At 42.6% G+C, this 21,179-nt stretch overlaps 1 protein-coding gene across 2 annotated transcripts in view; it reads right to left on the bottom strand.

The window, feature by feature from the left end:
• The window catches only part of VEPH1 (ventricular zone expressed PH domain containing 1), a 260,419-nt gene that overhangs the window by 194,931 nt on the left and 44,309 nt on the right, over nucleotides 1–21,179 (bottom strand). For both annotated transcript variants that reach the window (XM_062178364.1, XM_062178372.1), the window contains exon 3: nucleotides 11,406–11,580. In XM_062178364.1, the coding sequence (XP_062034348.1) occupies nucleotides 11,406–11,580 (175 nt within the window). The remainder of the gene's footprint in view (nucleotides 1–11,405; nucleotides 11,581–21,179) is intronic.

Genomic DNA, 21,179 nt, shown 5'->3' with positions numbered 1-21,179 from the left:
AGCAGAAGAAACGCTGGACCTAGGCTTTGGAGGAAAGTTAGGCTTGCTGTCAATTCCTTTGTACATTCCAGCATGAACTGGATCTGTTTAAAAGACCCCCAAATGACTCAGGCCAACATAAATGCAAACTCGAATGTTGACAGAATTCAATGTCAGGGAACTCTTAACTCTTTTACAGTAATTGCATTTTGCGGACAAAGAAGAAACAAATGAAAGAAAGTAATCTTTGGGTTTTAAATGTAGAAATTGATCAGCTATAGCAGTAAGTCTGGACAGGTGTTTCAAGGACTTCTAATTGTCCCCTGATTTCCATTGTCTCTCTTTTCCCAAGTGACAACATTTTAGTTTTAGTGGCACATATGACCACTGAGAGTAAAGTCTGTATTTTTCAGCACTGTTTGCAGTTAGATATAGCCATATGGCCAAGTTCTGACCAATGTTGAAATATGATGCATGATTCTTTTTCCCTTCCTTCTTCTGTCTGTTTTGGATGTGGTGATGATGGCTGGAATTTCAGCAACCATCTTAGACCAGGAGATTCCATGAAACATTTTTCAACAAACCTGAGTTTCTGATGATTGTGAAACTGCCTAGCCAGTCCTGGGATTTTTGCTTTTGTATTTTTTTAAAATAGATTTATTTATTTTATTTTAAAGGTAGAGTGAGAAAGAGAGAGACAGAGAGAGAGAGAGAGAGAGATTGATTCTCCATCTGCAGGCCCAATCCCCAAATGGCCATAGCAGCCAGATATGGGCCAGGCCAAACCCAGGAGGAGCCAGAAACTCCATCCAAGTCTCCTACTGGGTGGCAGGGGCCCAAGCACTTGGACCATCATCTTCTGCCTTCCCAGCTGTGTTAGCAGGGAGCTGGATCAGAAGTGGAGCAGCTGGTACTCTGATACGGGATTCTGGCATCATAAGCAGTGGCTTAACCCATTGCATCACCACACTAACCCCTGGACTTTTTTTTATGAGAGAAAAATGTATTTCTATCTTCTTTGATGCATTTGATTAACCAATCCTGATCCAGTGGTTTGTTTTAAATTAAAAGGACTATTTTTTCTTTCCAAAACACTCATATCCTATACTCAGAAAATGCATTTTACAAATTTTCATGAAGTTGGATATCTGACCTCCTCCCCTCCCCTAGTCAATAGCATTTAATACACTTTAGGTTTCTGCAAAGGGATGGAGGAATAGATGCACAGAACTGAGATAAAATATCTGAAAAGAAATATCAGTGCACTGGCTTAGGTTAGTACAGTGGCACTCAGTGTCATTGGCCAGATTAGTTATTGAGGGTATTACAACACTATGGCATGGTGAAGTAACTGTGCAAGATGACAAGTTATTAAGAGGAAAATAGTGTGTGTATGTGTGCGGGCGTGTGTGTATGTGGGTGGGTGTATGTGTGGCAACTAATATATTATGCATAATGCATGTGACATATTACTTCTGTGCTCTAGGGTGATGAACTGTCCTGAGCTGCATGGGGCTGCCTGAGCTTCAGCACTGGCAGTGCCATGTCCCGGGAACCCCTAAGTCTCAGCCCCCTGGGCAATTTGTCACTCTGGAGCATGTGTGTGCATGTTCAGTGCAGCAGCATTTTTGCAGAGAGAACATATGAGTATAAACAAAATAATTGTCTTTTACCATATAGAATTGGCTTTTAAGTATTATTTTAACATTCAGAATATCTGACACCTAACTATTTATAGTTACTTAACTGACTTCACTTTAACAAAGAATAATTTTTTGCAAAATATAATTGATCTTTATAATTGATTTTATTGTCATTATTCATTTCTTGCCAAGTCTCAGGAATAACTTCTTTTAGAAGCTTACTAAGGCCAATGTTTCTAGAATTATTTCTTAACTACTTAAGAAATAGCACCCTTAGGAGCTGACATTGTGGCAGAGCTGGTGAAGTTGCTGTCTGCAATGCCATCATCCCATATTGGCACTGGTTCAAGTCCCAGTTGCTCCACTTTCCATTCAGCTCTTTGCTAATGTGCCTAAGAAAGCAATGGAAGATGGCCCAAGTCCTCAGGACCTGCACCCATATGGGAGACCCAGATGGAGTTCCAAGCTCCTGGCCTTGGACTGGCCCAACTCTGGTCATTATTGTCATTTGGGGAGTGAACCTGTGGATTGAAGAACTCTCTCTCTCTCCCTCTCTCTCTCTCCTTTTCTCTCTCTCTCCCCTTTTCACTATCATTCCTTGTTTCTCTGTAACTCTACCTTTCAAATAAATAAATATTCCAAAAAAGTACCCCTAAAGTTAAAAGTATCAATAAAAATAATTTTTTGTGTGTTCATTTGCATTCTCTTGTAGTCCATGAGCAGGAAAACTCATATTGCCAATTCTTGCTTTCTGTTTTGTAAATCTGATGTGTAGAAGGAGATTTGTTGGGCTTTGGGTTAGCAGTCAAATCCTGGCACCAGCACCTCCTGACTTACTCCTAGGTAGCAGATGTGTCAAGCAATCCTTATGAGCCTTGGATTAACCAAGAAATTAGGGATACGTCTTGCCCACTTTGTTGTAGGATTATTAAACAGATAATGCACATACGAGGGCTTTCTAAACCATAAAGGACTGTTTGAGATAAAATAGCTATCGTAAAAAAAAAGTTTTCCTAAGTTGTTCCAAGAGGATTAGCACGGAAAGAAGCAAAAGTGCAAACCAAAATGAGTACAAGGATTCTCTTGCATGTGAAGAAGTTATTTTCAGCTCAGCACATGGATGTCCACATCTGTGCCCACTGCATTCTACCTCACAGCGGCCTCTGCTGGTGAAGCCGAGGTACACTCTGACAGATTCATAACATGTTCCACAATTCAGAAGAGGTCTTTTTCTGTTCCAAGATGTGTCTCTACCCCTTTTCCCATATTTGGACTACCTTTTTATGACACTTTACTATTTCCCTATGTGTATTATTACTCATGGTGAATTTTTTTTGTAATATAGCTTAGTACTTTGCAAGACTATTTGATTAATAAATTCTTTCCTGTGGCCAGCGCTGTGGCTCAGCAGGTTAACGCCCTGGCCTGAAGTGCCGGCATCCCATATGGGCGCCAGTTCAAGACCTGGCTGCTCCACTTCTGATCCAGCTCTCTGCTATGGCCTGGGAAAGCAATAGAAGTTGGCCCAAGTGCTTGGGCCCCTGTACCCACATGGAAGACCCAAAAGAAGCTCCTGGCTCCTGGCTTTGGATTGGCCTGATCTGGCAGTTGTGGCAATTTGGGGAGTGAACCAGCAGATGGAAGACCTTTCTCTCTGTCTCTCTGTCTGTAACTCTACCTCTCAAATAAATAAAATATTCTAAAATTTTTTTTCTCTTGAAAATAATTGTATCATAAATATTTTTAAATTTGAGAAGCAGAGAGACAGGTAGAATTCCCTTCTGTTGGTTCACTCCCTAAATGTTCCCAGCAGCACTGGGCTGGAGGCTGGAGCTGGGAGCTGATAACTCAGTCCAGGTCTCCCATATGGGTGGCAGGGACCCAACCACTTGAGCCATCCCCTGCTGCCTCCCACATTGGCAGGAGGCTGCGTCAGAGGCAGCTCTAGGTATTGAACCCAGATACTCCAATATGAGTCAAGGGCATCTTAACAACTCCTCCTGTACTGTCAATTTCTAGTAGCTTAGAATCTCTAAGGATCATGAAACTCCCAAAATATATTTGATTGCACCTTCAGTATACAACTTTTCCCTTTTTACAACTTATTTGAGACGAAGAGAGAAGACAGAGAGAGACAGACAGACAGAGAGCTACATCTGCTGGTCCACCCCCAAATGCCTGCAATGGCTGAGGCTGGGCTGGGCCAAAGCCCAGAGCTGGGAACAGAATCCAGCTCTCCCAAATAGATGGTAGGAACCCAGTTACTTGACCCATCACTGCTTTCTCCCAGGGGGCGCGTTAGCATAAAGCTGGAGTGAGGAGCTCAGGCCAGGTTCTCTGATATGGCAGGCGTCTTCCCCAGTGGGCTGAATGTCCACCTCTCAATATTTTAATATGGACCCAATGTGACAGATAGTCAGTTAGTGATGACAAACAACAATGATGAGGAAAGAGAAGGTTCATGGTGGCCATGGATGAACGATGGGCCTGGCATTGTGCATAGTATGATGCTTTAATCTGTGAAAGCTTCATCAGCCTTATATGATGCATATTATTACTGCCATAATAAATGAGGGGTCCGATTTTCTATCTATATTTCTGAGTCAGCTCACCAATTGGGGCCTTGCCTTTTGTCTCATGTAGAGAAAGAAATGAGGTGAATTTATCATAATTAACTAGACAGTCTCTCTCGAGCTATTGCCAAGAAGTCAGAAAGGCATGTGGACTCTTGCTGAGACCGTATCATATTTTCTTTCCCAAGACTTTTTACTTAAGTGGCAAATCATTCGCAGTCATCTTGTGACTTGTGCCAGAGGGCTGTGCAGAAGGCGTTCTGAGGGAGAGGCGTATCGCCCTTATTATGATCACTGCTTCAGGAAGGCGGGGAAGGAACATCACTGCTTTCAGATTCGATAGCAACAGTGCGCACTGCATCACAGGCTCCCGAATAAAAATCCGGGACAGGCTCCCCTACAAACCTCCACATGAGCACTTCCAGTTGGAGACACCCTCTTTTTAGGAGTCTTCAATAATGCTGTCAGCTTCTTGGGTGAAAGATACGGTAGCTCGGGCTGCGCTGGGCTTGGGTTGTGCTTTCATTGCCCAGTACTGGATGGTATCACAGCCTATCTTCACATGGCAAGGCATAGCGTGGAGTGACTCAGGAGCACTGGAAAACCACTCTCCCCTTTGCAAACATCAGATTTTTTTTATATTATTTAAGCATAAAAATTCATTACCCATGGAATAGCCTTGTCTTTTTTTTTTTTTTTTAATTCAAGGGGAAGCATTCAATAATTCCCCATTAAGCGTAATCTTAGTTTCACTTTTTGGATTACATTCATTTGTATAAGGATATTCTTTTTTATTGCTAGTTTGCTGACTTTTTTTTTTTTTATCATGAATAGGATGTATTTTACTGCAGGAGAGATTTAAAGTTTTGTTTTATATGGTTAGGCTTTTATTCCACCTGAAATTAATCAGTCAATGTTGTGCTATGGATACTTGTTCCAGAATCATTTAGGTAATAGTCTATTGCTATTGCCAAAATGCAATCAATGTCCATAGATGCATGAATTTGTTTCTTTTCCTCTCCATTATGTCACATGGACTATTTGTTCTTATAAACATTGGTGCTAAACTGTCTTAATTACTACAATTTTTAATGTCACCTCCTTCTCTCCTCTAACTCCTATTTTCTATTTCTGTAAAATTGTTTTGACTATATGCTCTACTTTATCTTACTCGTGAATTTTAATATAAGCTTGTCATCTTTCATGGAAATCTTTCCATGAAAGGTACTTCATTGAAATTTCAATGAATTTGCTGCAAATTGACATCTTTTGCTTTGACAAATTCCCTCATCCAGGAACATGATATATTGCTCCACTTGCTTATTCTTTATTAAATTGCTTTTAATAAAGTTTTATAATTCTATTCTCAAAGGCCACATCATCTTTTCCTTTAGGTATTGTATGTTTTCTATGTTAAATAATATATATATATATATATATACATATTAAAGATTTACTTATTTATTTGAAAGGCAGAGCTACAGAGAGGCAGAGGCAGAGACAGAAGCAGAGAGAGAGGGGTCTTCCATCTGCTGGTTCACTCCCCAGATGGCCGCAATGGCTGGAGCTGCGCTGATCTGAAGCCAGGAGCCAGAAGCTTCTTCTGGACCTCCCACATGGGTGCAGGGGCCCAAGGACTTGGGCCAACCTCCACTGCTTTCCCGGGCCATAGCAGAGAGCTGGATTGAAAGTAGAGCAGGCTTTACCCACTACGCCACAGCTTATTACTTTCTTCTGATTCTTATAATTTTCATTTGTTTTGTTTTTCTAGTCTAGGGTAGAGCTTCTAGTGCCACAATAAATAGATGTAAACATAGTGGAATCCTTGTCTCATTCCTGACTTTAAAGGAAATCTACTATTTCATCATTAAATATATATATATATATATATATATATATATGAAGGGGTCTTCAAAAATGTTCATGGAAATCTGTATTATGAAAAAGCTGCATAAATTTCAAAATATTTTGCAACAAAATAAACTTACCTTTTGGTTTCATTTTCCATGAACTTTCTGAACGTATACATGTTCTGTTAATCAGGTTAAGGAAGTTGTGTAAAACTCCTAGTTTGTGAATTTTTTTTCATGAATGTATTCTGAATTTTATGAGATGCTTTCACTGATCACATGAGCTTTTCTTCCCTTCGATCTTTTATTGTGGGGAATTAAATTGTGAATATTAAGCTATCCTTGCTTTCCTAGGATACACTTGACTTGGTCATTATACATTTTATAAAATGAGGATGACTGCAATTCTCCCCTCATAAGATCTGGGGGACAATTTTATAAGTTAAAAGATCAGTACCTGGGGGCCAGCACTGGGGCATACAGGTTAAGCTGCTGGGGTGCCAGCATTCTATATGGGTACCAGTTTGAGACCTGGCTGCTCGGTTTCCAATCCAGCTCCCTGCTAATGCACCTGGGAAAAGCAGTAGAAGATGGTATAAATCCCTGGGCCCCCACACCCATATGGCAGACCCAGAGGAAGCCCTTGGCTCCTGGCTCTTGGCTCCTGAAAGGCCAAACTTGAACTGTTGCAGCCATTTGGGTAGTAAACCAAAGGATGGAAGATCTCTCTCTGTCTCTCTTTCTCTATCACCCTGTAACTCTGCCTTTCAAATAAATAAATAAATAAATAAATCTATCTTTAAAAAAATCAGTATCTGGAATATAATAAGCACTGAATACACGTGAAGTATTTTTATTAAGCATTGTTAGTCATTTTGCTAAAAATCTTTATTTATGATTTGTGCATCTGTGTTTGTAACAAAGTTGAGTCTGTGTTTTCCTGTCTCATACTGCCCTTATCTGGTGTTGATTATCATGGCCATACTAGCCTTAGTTGGAGAATGCAGTTCTTTTGCAATTATCTAGAAAAGTTCAGATAAGGTTGTAATTATCTAGTCCTTGCATATTTGTTATAATTTACCTATAAAACTAAATAGGACAGGTTATTTTATTTTATTTTATTTTTTTGACAAGCAGAGTGGATAGTGAGAGAGAGAGACAGAGAGAAAGGTCTTCCTTTTGCCGTTGGTTCACCCTCCAATGGCCGCTGCGGCTGGCGCATCTCGCTGATCCGAAGCCAGGAGCCAGGGGCTTCCTCCTGGTCTCCCATGCGGGTGCAGGGCCCAAGGACTTGGGCCATCCTCCACTGCCTTCCCGGGCCATAGCAGAGAGCTGGCCAGGAAGAGGGGCAACCGGGATAGAATCCGGCGCCCCAACCGGGACTAGAACCCAGTGTGCCAGTGCTGCTAGGCGGAGGATTAGCCTGTTAAGCCACGGCGCCAGCCAGGGACAGGTTATTTTTATTTGTTTATTTTTTGGTGGGTTGATTTATAAATACTTATACAACTGTCTTGACAGATATATATTTGTATTTTCTATCTCTTTAGCAATTCAGTTGAATCATAACAACATCTGCTTATGTCTTAAATTCTTTCTTCAACAAGAAGGGCCTTTTATAATTTCCCTTCATCAGGAGAATTTGGGGAATACAAAACATTCCAATGGAGTCTAATTTGAATAAAATGAATTTGTATCTACATTTAATGTAAAATAAACATTGTTATACATAGCCATTAATAATTCAAAGTAGCAAAAATTGGCTTGGAACCATTGAAATATATACATTCAGAGATAGATACATAAGCTCATTTGACAATGTCACTCATTATTGAGCTATAAGTGGAAAGAAGGTATCTGGTTTGGAATCAGGGACAGATATGTGCAACACAGCTATAAAAAATACGAGCAGTGAAACAGCAAAGTCTTTACTACAAGTATATCACAAGGCTCACCTCGCTCACTGGTCAATGTTTATTTTTTAATCAGTATTTTTGAATGAAGACGGTAGTGGTTCTGTTCATAGCATTTACTGGTGAAAAGAACCATAGAACTGCAGGGAGACTGAGATGGGAAAAACATTAATCAATAAGATCTTGACATGCAAATGCAATGGCTGAAACTTTCTAAGAAAAAAGTCAGTACTTACAGAAGACTCAAAAAAAAAAAAAAAAAAAAACCACACAGAGTGAGGCAGAAGTTGCTGAATATGCACCCTTGAGTTCTGAATCAAGCTACTTGGCAAGTCTGCCACACTCATCGGTTTCTCAGTCATGTGCTATGAAGAGGAGGATTGTTACTGTTCCTCTTCCTCTTCCCCCAGTTTTTCATTGGTTTCATCATCAAGCCATTTATCCCTGAGCTTTCTGTTACTTTAATTAAAATGCTACTAACAATTGTTTTAGTGAAGTTGGATGTCTTTTCATTTGATTATTGTTTTATAGCCCTTGCCTATTTTCCTATTTAACTAAGGTCTTTTTTTTTTTTTAAAGATTGTATTTATTTTATTTGAAAGGCAGAGAGAGAGAGAGAGAGAGAGAGAGAGAGAGAGAGAGGAATATGGAGAGACAAAGAGATCTTTCATGCTTTGGTTCACTCTGCAAATGGCCTCATGGTCAAGGCTGGGCTAGGTTGAAGCAGGGAGCCAAGAGCTTCTTCTAGGTCTCCCATGTAAGTGCAGGAGCCCAAACACGTGGGCTTTTCCCTGCTGCTTTCCTAGGGGCATTAGTAGGGAGCTGGATCGGAAGTGGAGCAGCTGAGACTTGGAACCGGCACACACATGGGATGCCAATATCACATATGGTGGCTCAACCCACTGTGCCACAGTGTTGGCATCAGCCAAGGTCTTTATATTCTTTATTTCTTGAACCTTTTATATAGTGGGGGCATTAAGCCTTTGACTATAATGTAAATTAAAAATATGTTATCTCAAAACTAACAAAATGTTAAGTTGAAAAATGCTACTAACAAGTAAATCAGGGTAACAATAGGACTTCTATTATGGGGTTCTTATGAGAATTAAATGATACAATGGACATAAATGATAAACACCATGTGTAGCATAAAGAATACATATATGAGATAAACTTTAGTCATTGAGCTATTATTGTCATTATTATAGTTGTTATCATCATTATGTGGATGACATCATCATATGAGTGTTTGCAAAAGTAGAAATATGGAAGAATGAAGATTAGGACCCTGTAAGTCAAAGGAGTTCTAAAAGCAAGAAAAGCTATAGGCAACAAGGAAAGAAATCTCAATGATGACCCTGAAGGCGGTCTGGCAGGGGATGTGAGAGTAGAAAAACCTACTACTCAGAGACAGCAAGATCCCTCAGGCCTTGCAACTCAGAGTGTGTTGGGCTCATGGGACTGACAGTGCAGTTTTATAGTTACATCACTTCTGAAATTCTGAAATATGAGCCCAATCTTTTATTGGTCCAATTACTACCTATTTTATGGTAATTTTCATAGTGCCAGATCAAATAAACCGAGTCATTTGTTTATTTCAACCATTTGCAGTGAATTTAGGAAGTGTACTTTGTGTTTCAAAAGATTTCTTTGTCATTGAAAAAACATTAAAAAATCAAACAGATGAGCTAAGTTCTTGGCAGCTGTAAAGAGATAATTCAGGTTTTTTTTTTTTTTTCCTAAATCTGTGACTTGCAAGGCTGAGTATCATGGTTTTAAAATATGCTATGTGTATAAGTGTTCGCAGTTCCTGTAAAACCTGTTCCAAAAAGGTAGCCAAGGTGGTGAAAAAAAGCAAAATTGTTTTTTTCTGGGCTTTTAGTAATTTTAATATTATGAATAAAGTGAATTTAGCAATTTAATCTTGTAGCCAAGGCAATTAGAAGTAATACTGAGTAGGATTGTGAATGAGCAGCCTTCAGAGGCGACCACAGGATGAGTGACGTGTGTCCACTATCCTACTGGGGTTCAGAGTGGGCTCCTGGCAGAACACTGCAGGGGAGGAAGGCAGTGCTGAAAACTGTCCTTGGGAGTGTCTGGCTCAATGAACAAAACCTCCCTCCTTGGCAGCCAGTTGGCATGGAGGACTGAGTGTTGGTAATCTTGGTTCCAGGGTGGACGGCTGAGGCCAGGAGAAGAAAGAGAGTTTTAGATCAAAGAGAATCATCAATTTTGTTGCAAATTGGTAACACAGTTTGGCACTGGGATCCAAGCAATCTGCTCCGGGGCCTCTCTGCCGAGGTGCAACACCAAGGAGAAGGCCTGACACTCTCTCGTCCTGCCATAGGCTGTCACGTGGACTGAGCAGGCTGAGGACAGGTGGACCAGCACAAAGATGCAGAGGCTGCCATCCTGGACAGGGCAGCATGGCGTTCCCAGAGTGGAGTCCATCCCTGGGCCTTCCACAGGAGCAGCCTCAGCGTCAACCAGCTCAGAGCAGGAGGAGGACGTCATGACCACGTGCCATGCAGGACGCACAGGCAAGGTAGCAGCTTGGGTTTCTGGCCTGACCTGAGTGTCTTTGGAAGACAGCACATACAGGATGTATGTGGGGACTCAAAGAGACACTTGGTTCTGGGAACACTTGACAAGGAGTTGATGTTCCATATGAGCATGCTGGAGGGCTGTGTGTCAGTAATGTGTGGGCTGAGATGCTCATGGACCTCATGTGTTTTTATTAATACGGATTGGTGACACTTGGATGCATAGCATATAATTCCATATATTTATCTCTGACCTCAAATACAAACAAACAAACAAACATGGTTTCTGATAGACTTGGAACTAAAGGAAACAAGAAAAGACAAGCAGAATATTTTGCATGGACAACCTGACCTTCTCTTTCATCCCAATGTTGAAGCAATGAACAGAGGTGCCCTGATGTGACCATCCAGACTAATATTTAACACACTTGTCGATCAGCTCCCAATTATGTTCACATTTAAGTCATTACTTGTTTCCCAGTGTGCTTTAGCTAAGAAAAGGCATTTCTTGTAACTGAAAAGCAAAGGAAGAAGAGGTTTTCCATTTACCACTGACAGCAGCGGGAGTCTTCCCTAAGTGTTAGAGATAAGCTCTCCACAACCGGTAGTCACGTGAGGTGGCCAGGAGCATAAAGAAGACAGATCTCCAAACCGAGAGATGCCGAGACAGAGGAGCACCTGCAGCTCATCTAGTGAGTCCAAGCGATGCATCTGCCAGGAGACGAGACACAGCCTCGGCCAGCCCGAATGACCCTCCACACACCTGCAAGTCAACTAACCGGTAGCCAAGTGCAAAAGTCAATGTCACAATGCTCCAGACCTTGCTTTCCATAACTCATAAATGCTTCCTGAAAATACTGTCAGACAACACCCAAAACACGACTCGAGCTCAGCCTTTGCACAGTACCTTGTAGTATGCTCTTGACTATGGCTTCTGTGTGGTCAGCCAGGAGATCTGCCTTGGTGATGGCGGCCAGGGACAGGTAATTAGACATGTTCCTGCACAGCTCCTTGTTGCCTCGGTGCAGGAATTTCACCGCGATGGGGATGGCTAATGCCATCACAGAGGGCCGGCTGTAATTCTGAGGAAACGCAAGAAGATAACAAAGTGAACCCTGGGATCGCTTGCTGGGAAGCCTTCAAGGATATCAGCATAGCTGATGAGGACCTGGGAGGCGGGGTGCAGGGGTCTCAGGGCAAAGGGAGCACAAAATGAGCACCTAACCCAGTCTAGACTTCCTGGAGGAGGTGATGCTGTAGCTGGGAGCTACAAGATGTGTGGGAGATGGCTGGATGATGGCAAGGTCGGAGTGGGAAGAAGGAAGAGCACACGTGGAGGCAAAGGTGAGAGTGCATGGTGCATAGCGGATCTGTAAATGGTTCAGGATGGCTACAGTGTGGGATGTGCTGAGCACACTGGGGTGGTGGGGCGATGGAGCGATAGGCAGGGGCAGGATAATGGGAGGGCTGGCACGACAGGCTAAAGAGTTTGGAATCAATCTTTAGAGTAACCCAGAGTCACTGATGAGAGGAATAGCCATCAGATTTATACTCAGGCAAACAATCAAAATGTATACAAAGTTGCTTTTTGATTGTATCTTTAAAACTAAAGGTTCAGCTAACCATATTCAGAAGAAAAAATAAACATAAGATTAAAACCTAAAGGAATTCTGGTTCTTAAAATAATCATCCCCTTGATTTATTTTGTGAATGAACATAAATGTTTTTACCTATAAAATAGTGCTATTAGTACTTAATTGCCGACTTAGGGAATAATGTTTGAAAAACATACACTATTTTCTTAAAAACCCTACTCATTACCTCTAACTATCAACCACCCCTTAGACCGACCACCTGGTAAAAGTTACACAGTGCACAATGTATGTGGGAAGCTGACTTGATATTATTATAAGCAAAATGTGATTGCTTTTCTCTAACTCTTTATATGAAAAGTGTTTGCTTTTTCCACTGCTGGGTTATGCCTTCCAGATCCTCTCAAAAGTATGGGCTTATGGTATGTCTTTAATAAACATCTGGCAAATTGAATAAGTAATGAAAGAATGTAAACTATTGTGCTAGCTGTCAGCTGAGAACATGACAGTGTGGGAAGGGCAGCCGATGGAAAAGCCAGACTCGGGATTCTAATCTCAGCTCTGTCACCATCTTGCTGGGTGACCATGGAGCTGCCACTCAGCTCTCTAGGCCTCATGCACAAGATGCCTATCACAACCTTTCCAAACAGCCTCAGATTCCAAAGCAGACGCAGCATCAAGCATCTGGCACAGGAACTCTCCAGGCTCCGAGCTTCTTGTGAGGAGAGTTGAGTCACGTTACCACCCAAGAAAAAGCTTGCATTTAGGTAATCACTATCTCGGCTTGGCTGCATCCAACTGAGAACACTGAAGAAACACCTAGACTGGTGGGCAAGAGTAGTATGACAGAAGCTACTCATTGCCATTAGCTACTCACTTCTTTCCCCTCTGACAGTATATTTCCTAAATTTCAGCTGATACATGCTCTAATAGCTAAAGGCTGCATTTCTCAGCCCTCGGCATTTGGATATGGTCATGTGCACAGTTAAGGCCACTGGCTAGAAGTGGCAGTGATGTGGGCAACCTCTAGGTTACTACTATCATAAAATGACTTGATCTCTTGGTCATTCTCTTTCTTTAATGCTGACTGCAATGAGGATATAATAACAAAGACTAGAACAATTTCTTGGACCATGGGTAATATAGAGAAGAGAAAGGTAGAAGGTGCCTAGGTTTGTGCACTGAGCCACTGTATCAGCCCTGGATTGCTACTGTTGATTTAGTCAGTGAGAGACAAATAAAGATGTATGTCATTTAACCTAGTGTTGTTCTTGGACCTGTTTTATAGCAGCAGAGCCCATATCTTGACCAACACAATGCAAAGTCAGGACTACTTTTTTTTTAAGATTTATTTATTTACTTGAAAGTCAGAGTTACACACAGAGAGAAGGAGAGGCAGAGAAAGAAAGAGAGGGGTCTTCCATCTGCTGGTTCACTCCCCAGTTGGCTGCAATGGCCAGAACTGTGCTGATCTACAGCCAGGAGCCAGGAGCTTCTTCCAGATCTCCCACGTGAGTGCAGAGGCTCAAGGACTTGGGTCATCTTCTACCGCTGTTCCAGGCCATAGCAGAGAGACAGATTGGAAGTGGAGCAGCCGGGACTCGAATCAGCGCCCATATGGGATGCCAGCACTGCAGGCGGTAGTTTTACCTGCTCTGCCACAGCACCAGCCCCCAGGACTACTTTTATTCTTAAACTTTCCTCTGTATCTTAAAAAGAATACTACATGCTTAGATTGAATGGAGACTTTCATCTTGATTATGTCAACTCACATAATAAAGATGAAAGAAATGACATGAGGCAAAAATTGTCATGGATACACAGAGTCCTTAAGCAATATTATGTCATCTTAGAAATGGGGCAGTTAGGCCAATTGGATGTAACTATGGGATAAAAATGTATCTTGACTCCGACATCTGCCATAACAAAAATCAATTCAAGATGGATAACAGATCAAAAGGAGAAAAATAAAACAATGGTGGAGAAGAAAATAGAAGCGACTGGCACTGAGGCATAGCAGATAAAGCCACTGCTGCAGCCAGCGTCCTATATGGCTGCCAGTTCAAGTCCTGGCTGCTTCTCTTCTAATCCAGTTTGCTGCTAATGCACCTGGGAAAGCAGCGGAGAATGGCTGAAATGCTTAGGCCCCTGCCACCACGTGGGAAACCTGGAAGAAGCTCCTGGCTCTTGGCTTCAGACTGGGTGTTCTAGCCATTTGGGGAGTAAACCAACAGAAGGAAGATCTCTCTCTGCCTCTCCCTCTCCCTTTCTCTCTCTCTCTGTAACTCTGCCTTTCAAATAAATAAATACATCTTAAAAAAAATAGAACATGTTGATGGCCTCAAGGCAGGCAAAGCTAAGAATTAAAGGAGAAAAAATCATATAATAGAAAAATTATGAACTTTTAATCATAAATAGATATCATTAAGAAAGTGAGAAGATAGGCATCAGCATTGTGGAATCGTGGGTAAAACCACCGCCTGCAATGCTGGTATCCCATATGGGCCTTGGTTTGAGTCCCGGCTGTTCCATTTCTGAACCAGCTCCCTGTTAAAAGCCTAGGAAAAGCAGGTGAAGATAGGCCAAGTGCTTGGGCTCCTGCCTCCCACGTAGAAGACCCAGATGAAACTCTCAGCTCCTGGTTTCAGCCTGGTCTAATCCTGGCCCTTGCAGCCATCTGGGGAGCGAACCAGCAGATGGAAGATGGCTCTGTCTCTCCCTCTCTCTGTAGCTCTTTCAAATAAATGAATAAATCTTTAAGGAAAAAAAAAGCGAGAAGATAATCCAAACACTGAGAGCACATATTTGTAAGATATTTGAAGAAGATATTTTTCTAATGAAAGTCCACTAGTACCCAGAACAGATACCAAAAACTCTTCCAAATCAAAAAGGAATAAACAGGCAAGCAAAGAAACAAAATAGCCAAGGGATTTGAACAGACACAAAAGAAGACATCAAAATGTCTCAAAACATGAAAATATGACCAATTTAATTCATCATTAACTTGGTCTGGGTTTTGTTTATAGGGTTGTGTTTGGTGAGAATTCATTAGGATATGATATGACTGCTTTCCTGGAGAAGAAGTATAATCATATAATTTCAAATTTGTTATTTTTTTTAAAGTGGGCTCAAAGTTAGATTGGGATGGCGCATTTAGCCTGGCAGCTCATACATCAGTAAAGATGCCCCCATTCCCTATCACACTGGTTGCATTTGATACTTGGTTCTAGCTCAGGACTCCAGATTCCTAATATTGCAGACTCCGGAAGGCAGCAGGGATGACCCAGAGTAGTGGGTCCTTGCAACCCATACAGAAGACAGATTGCATTCCCAGCCCTGGACTTTTGTGGGTGATCCTGTACCTGGCGGGGAGTCTGCCTGCCCTGTCCATACAGGAGAATGAGAGGGCATGGCACACAATGCCTCCTGGGAAGGACCCCACAACCTGAGTGCTGGTAGGCAGTGAGAGCCCCAGGCACATTTCCCCCACCCCCTACTCCCTGTTAAAGGGCTCTGTGATTGCCAATCAGGTAAACAGCTCCCGGTGTGGCCCAAGCCCATTAGGACACCTGGAAAGCTACCTTAGCTACGTGACCTTCAAGCTGATTGGAGAAACATAGCGGCACCAATATTGGCTCTATCCTATAGAATTAATGTTGCCTTGAATTAGCTATGCCCCTCTGCCTGCCCTTTAAAAGGTGTGCTTTGTTGTTAATACACAGACATGTTTACTGAGACTTGTCTCCTTTGCTTCTTGTTGAGGAACACCATCACCACCCCTCCCATCCTGACAGTGTGGACCTTACAGGATGAGTCTGTAGACTTTGACCTGGCCCAGCCCCAATCATTGAGGGCAAGTAGGGAGTATACCAGAGAATAGGAACTCTCTGTCTATATGTCTGTTTCTATCATTATGCCTCTCACAGTTTTTAAAATAATAATAAAAATATGTTTAAAAAGCCTGAATGCAGGACTAAATATTTTCTCATGTATAAACAACCTGTGTCTTAGGGTTCTGTGAGTGACAATGACACACAGTAGTGGACTCAATGCAGCTGGGAGGGTAAATAAAGGCTGATGATATCAGGAAGATGATTCATGTATTCACACCAAGTCAGGTAAAGTCCGTTTATGGAACAACTGAGGCACTCAAATGTATATTCCTGAGAGAGTTAGTTAGGATTACATTGTGAAGTTCATATCGTGCTGTCCAATCCATAAATATTTCCTGAAGTCACAGAAAATGTCACTGCTGTGGTTTTCTCCCACCTCTAAACCATCAGCTCCACTACACTCTTGCACAGCACCTGCTCATTTTTCTTCTGGAGATTCCATCTTAATTCCTCTCTGGGGAGCCGTCTAGGTACTTGCAATGACAACATGTTCACCTTCGTTCTCCAGGGCAATCAAGCAACTCAAACATCATGCTAGGCTCAAAGATGTGCAAGCTCTCAAGTGAGACTTAAGGAGCTAGGAGACAGATCCTCTCTCAGCTGTGGGATGAAAACTGTTGAGAAGGGAAGAGCGGGAGACTCTGCCATCACCTTGTGAGAACCTGTGTGAGACCTGCTGACAGGTGAGAGAAATGAGTCCCAGGACAGGCTGGGCCCCTTGAGTCTGAAAGTCAAAAATCTTGAAACCAACATGACCCTACCCGGGGAACTTCTACACCCAACCTCGTGAGAAGGGACCCAGTGAAAACACAGAACCATAAAAATGTTGTATAAAATTACCTTCAGGCCATGTGTACAATGTGGATCAAACATAAATGAATTTTGTATTTACACATGGGTCCCATCCCCAAGACATCTCATTATGTATATGCAAGCATTTCAAAATTTAAAAAAAAATCCCAAATCTGACATACTTCTGCTCCCAAGCATTTCAAATAAGGGCTAATCAACTTGTAATATCAGTTGAGCTTCATACCATAGGCTTTGCTTGAGGCCAATTCTCCCTGTAAATTTTTCTAAATGAGCCAATTAAGCCTCTTGTGCTTAAACTTTCCCCTCACCCCTGCTGTCACCAGAAGCAAAATAGAACTGATAAATTGTAATCCTTTCCTGCAGTTCCATCCATCCATTTTCTCCAGACCCAGCAGAGAAAATGAGTGATCTATAACCTAACTCAATATTCCACCATTAAACCAGTGCAGCCATGTTGAAAGTTCGAACTCTATTCCTTGGTGCTGAATCTTGTGTCTCTACAGACGTTCCACTCAGTAAGTCTCTGTTCCATCCACCTTAGAGTTCCCAATGCCATCAAGGTCTCGGGACCACAGCCCACAGCTACACTTCTCCAAAGGCTTCTCTGAATGCCATGGTCTGGATGGTGTCCTTCTCCTGTGACTTACAGTGGGCTCCGTTGGACCGCCCATGACTGATGCGATGAGCTATGGGGTTGCTTTCCTCCCTGAGGAACTTCAGAAATCCAGGCAAGAGCTTGATCAGGCCTAGCAGAATTGTTTGGATACATGGAGGCTAACTCACACCAAAGAAATTCCAGAAGGCGGCGTGTGATCAGTGCACCTACAGGGAGGCTTTTCATTCCCAGGTCCGGCTTCAGGCTCCCCTTGCACATTATCAGGACACCAAGGAGCCAGATTAGAAATCAGAATGTTCATTCATGGGTGCGAAATCAGATGACCACAAAGAGAGATACCGAGGGATATTTTACTTAGGTCATCGTGAAACCTCCTTGAAATGATGCACCTGCCCTACAATGTAATCCTCATCTCTGGTGGCAGAATTTTCCATCTACCAGATTTGGTCTCCCTGCTCCCAGCAGAGGTGGGTAAAAGTGACAAAATAATGAGCCCAAACCAAGCACCGTCTTTCGCTAATATAACTCTTCAGAAATATGGTGTTTAAGAAGGCCAGATCACCCTGTCACTTTCTTCAAGAATAATTATATATTTTTTAAAGATTTATTTATTTATTTGAACCAACAGAAGGGAATTCTATGTCTCTCTGCTTCTCAAATTTAAAAAGATTTATGATACAATTATTTTCAAGAGAAAACATTTTTAGAATATTTTATTTATTTGAGAGGTAGAGTTACAGACAGAGAGACAGAGAGAAAGGTCTTCCACCTGCTGGTTCACTCCCCAAATTGCCGCAACTGCCAGTTCGGGCCGATCCAAAGCCAGGAGCCAGGAGCTTCTTCTGGGTCTCCCAGGCAGGTGCTGGGGCCCAAGGCTTTGGGCCATCTTCTACTGCTTTCCCAGGCCATAGCAGAGAGCTGGATTGGATGTAGAGCAGCCGGGGACTAGAACCTGAGCCCATATGGGATGCCAGCGCTTCAGGACAGGGTGTTAACCGGCTGCGCCACAGTGCAGGCTCCAAGAATAATTATATACTATCCTTGTTCCAGTGAGCTTATAGTCAAGTTACTGCAATTAGAGCATTGAGGTGTTCCCCAAACCCCCTCAGTCTCAATTATGCAATTCTTGGGTTGCTCCTACAGGCAGCCAATTTCCCCATTACCTGGAGGCTTTGCTGGTTTCCCTTTCCGATGACACATCCTTGTTCCTACAACGAATGGCCAAAATTCTGACTTTGAGGATGGAACACGATAATACATTTCTTCTCGTAATTTTACAGCAAAGAATTCCATGTCCAAATTTATTTTAACTACATTAGGCCTTTTTGCCAAGAATAACTTGCAGGAAGAAAGGCACCTATCTTTCATTGTAAGCACATTTATTTAGAACCAAAGGTGGGAGATTGAGAAGGGTTCCCTACAACTATAAAAACAGACAGGCACAATAAAGATCCATGGCAATTAGTATTCCCAGCAACTGATGTTTTGAAACTGTGGGGTGAGCTAGTACTTGCCAGCAACTATGAAAAGCCTGGCTGTCTTAACCAATTCAATCACATTCTTTTTACAGTTCTACATGTCTGAGAGGCAAATTATGGCCAGCTATTAAAGTCTCCAAAGTGTGGCTCCCAGCAAAAAGTATAAAATCCCCCTGAAACGTATACTGTAATCATTAAAAAAAGAAACCATATGAAACTTTAGCACACTCCATCTTTCTGTTTTACACCTACACGTGTTGTTTGGAAACCTCTCAAATGCCACAAAAAGTGAAACATTAAGCAAAGAGCAAATAGTTCAGGTAAACACCGGGGGACTGCCACCATAGCAGTTTGGTTTCCACACAGTGTCTAGACAATTCCTCCTGCACCAAGCAGCCACGACAGTGCTGATGGCAACAGGAGCTGAGTGAGGGGCTGGGAGGTCAACAAGAGTCTGGAGAGACAGTGGGTGGGTCTCCTGCACCTGACGCCAGCAAACAACTCACTTGCAACGGCAGCATTTCACTCTCAACAGCAGCAAAGAGTTGCTGATGCAGGAGATCTCAGGCCCACGAAATAAATGACTTTACCTCTGGAGTTATTTGGATTACAGAAATGCTAATGGGACACGTGCAGCAAAAGCCCTATGGTTACAGCACTACAAACCAACCACTGGAACAGCAGCTGACCATGCCAGAGCCCATGACAGAACTTACCCCTCGGTGCACACGCGAGCATGTTAGAATGAATATCATCTCACGCACTGTTCAGTGCTTACAACACATCCAGTGAAGAAATAAAGACTTACTCCTGGGCGCAGTCCCATCTAGCTGCAGAGGTAAACAAGAGGGCCTTGTCCACGATGCCAAGAATTCAATTTCTTAACTAGATTAGCACCCGTCTGGGCTTTCGGTGCTGGAGATTTTCTTTTTGCAAATGCACTTTGGAAACGTTTCCCAATGTTTGACAATGGAAAAGGCTAAAGTGAAGGGGAAGAGATATCCACCCGAGGCCACGGCAATGAGAAAACTCTTTCTCTCTCCGGCCTTGGATTCAACTAAAGAGGCATAAAAAATGATCAAGCTCGAGAAATATTCAAGTGCAGGTGCAATGTTTAAAGCTCTGTGGCTATCCATCCAGTATCATCAGTCAGCGAGTCACGCTAATTCTGGATTTAACTATGAGATGCTTGATTCATAGCAATATATAATTAAGTGGCACAAGTGACTAACATTTTCTTGTGAATTTCCTGTCTGGCAATGAGACTGTGTCTCAGGAATCTGTGTGTGTGTGTATGTGTGTGTGTGTCCCACACACCTCCCATCTCATCCACTGTCTTAAGATTAGGTACTGACGCTTGCTCTGGAGCACAGCAAGCTGCTTTGGAAGCCAAAGGGCACCCAGGTCTCCTGAGCCCATTCATTCAAATTATATAAGGGTTATTTGAGCACCTACCATGTGCCAGGCACTATTCTAGGCTCGGAGTTTATTTCAGTACATAAAACAGAGCTTCTAATGTGGGCAAGGTGCAGACAGGCAAGAAACAATGGCTGTAATAAATACTGAAGTTAAGGGGCCGGAGCTGTGGCGTCATAGGTTAAGCTTCCACCTGCGGTGCCTATGGGCTCCAGTTCGAGTCCTGGGAGCTCCATTTCCAATCCAGCTCTCTGTTTAAGGACTGGGAAAGAAGCAGAGATGGCCCAAATGCTTGGGCCCCTGCACCCATGTGGGAGACCTGGAAGAAGCTCCTGGCTCTTGGCTTCATATTGGCCCAGCTCCAGCCATTGCAGCCATCTGGAGAGTGAACCAGTGGTTGGAAGACCTCTCTCTCTCTGTCTCTCCCTCTCTGTCTGTAACTTTGCCTTTCAAATAACTAAATAAAATCTTAAAAAAATACTTAAGTTAGTAGCTTGTTAGAATGTGTTGAGTGCTGTTTTAGAGTCTCTGGTAGAGGACATAACCCCAACCAGAGTTAACATTCCCACAGGGCATCTGTGTCCTAAATTTTATCAGACACTTAACGTCTACTCATTTAATCCTCACAGAAACTTGGGATGAGGTTCCTCTTCCCACCTGCATTTTACACAGGAGGACGTTAGGCACAGAAAGACCGATTTGCCTAAGATGACACTACAGGTTAACAGCGGAGCTGGCAATGCCTATTGAAGACACATCTGCATTGACATACCAGCCCCTCCTTGTAAGAGGTGTGAAGGAGGTGCCCGCTGTGGTCCCAGGCTCTCAATGTGCAGTGACAGCCAGGGGCAGCACTTGAATCTTCACACCGTG

The sequence above is a fragment of the Lepus europaeus genome, chromosome 2, assembly GCF_033115175.1.
Source record: "Lepus europaeus isolate LE1 chromosome 2, mLepTim1.pri, whole genome shotgun sequence".
Classification (NCBI taxonomy): Eukaryota; Metazoa; Chordata; class Mammalia; order Lagomorpha; family Leporidae; genus Lepus; species Lepus europaeus.
This window is presented reverse-complemented; position numbering and strand designations above follow the sequence as displayed.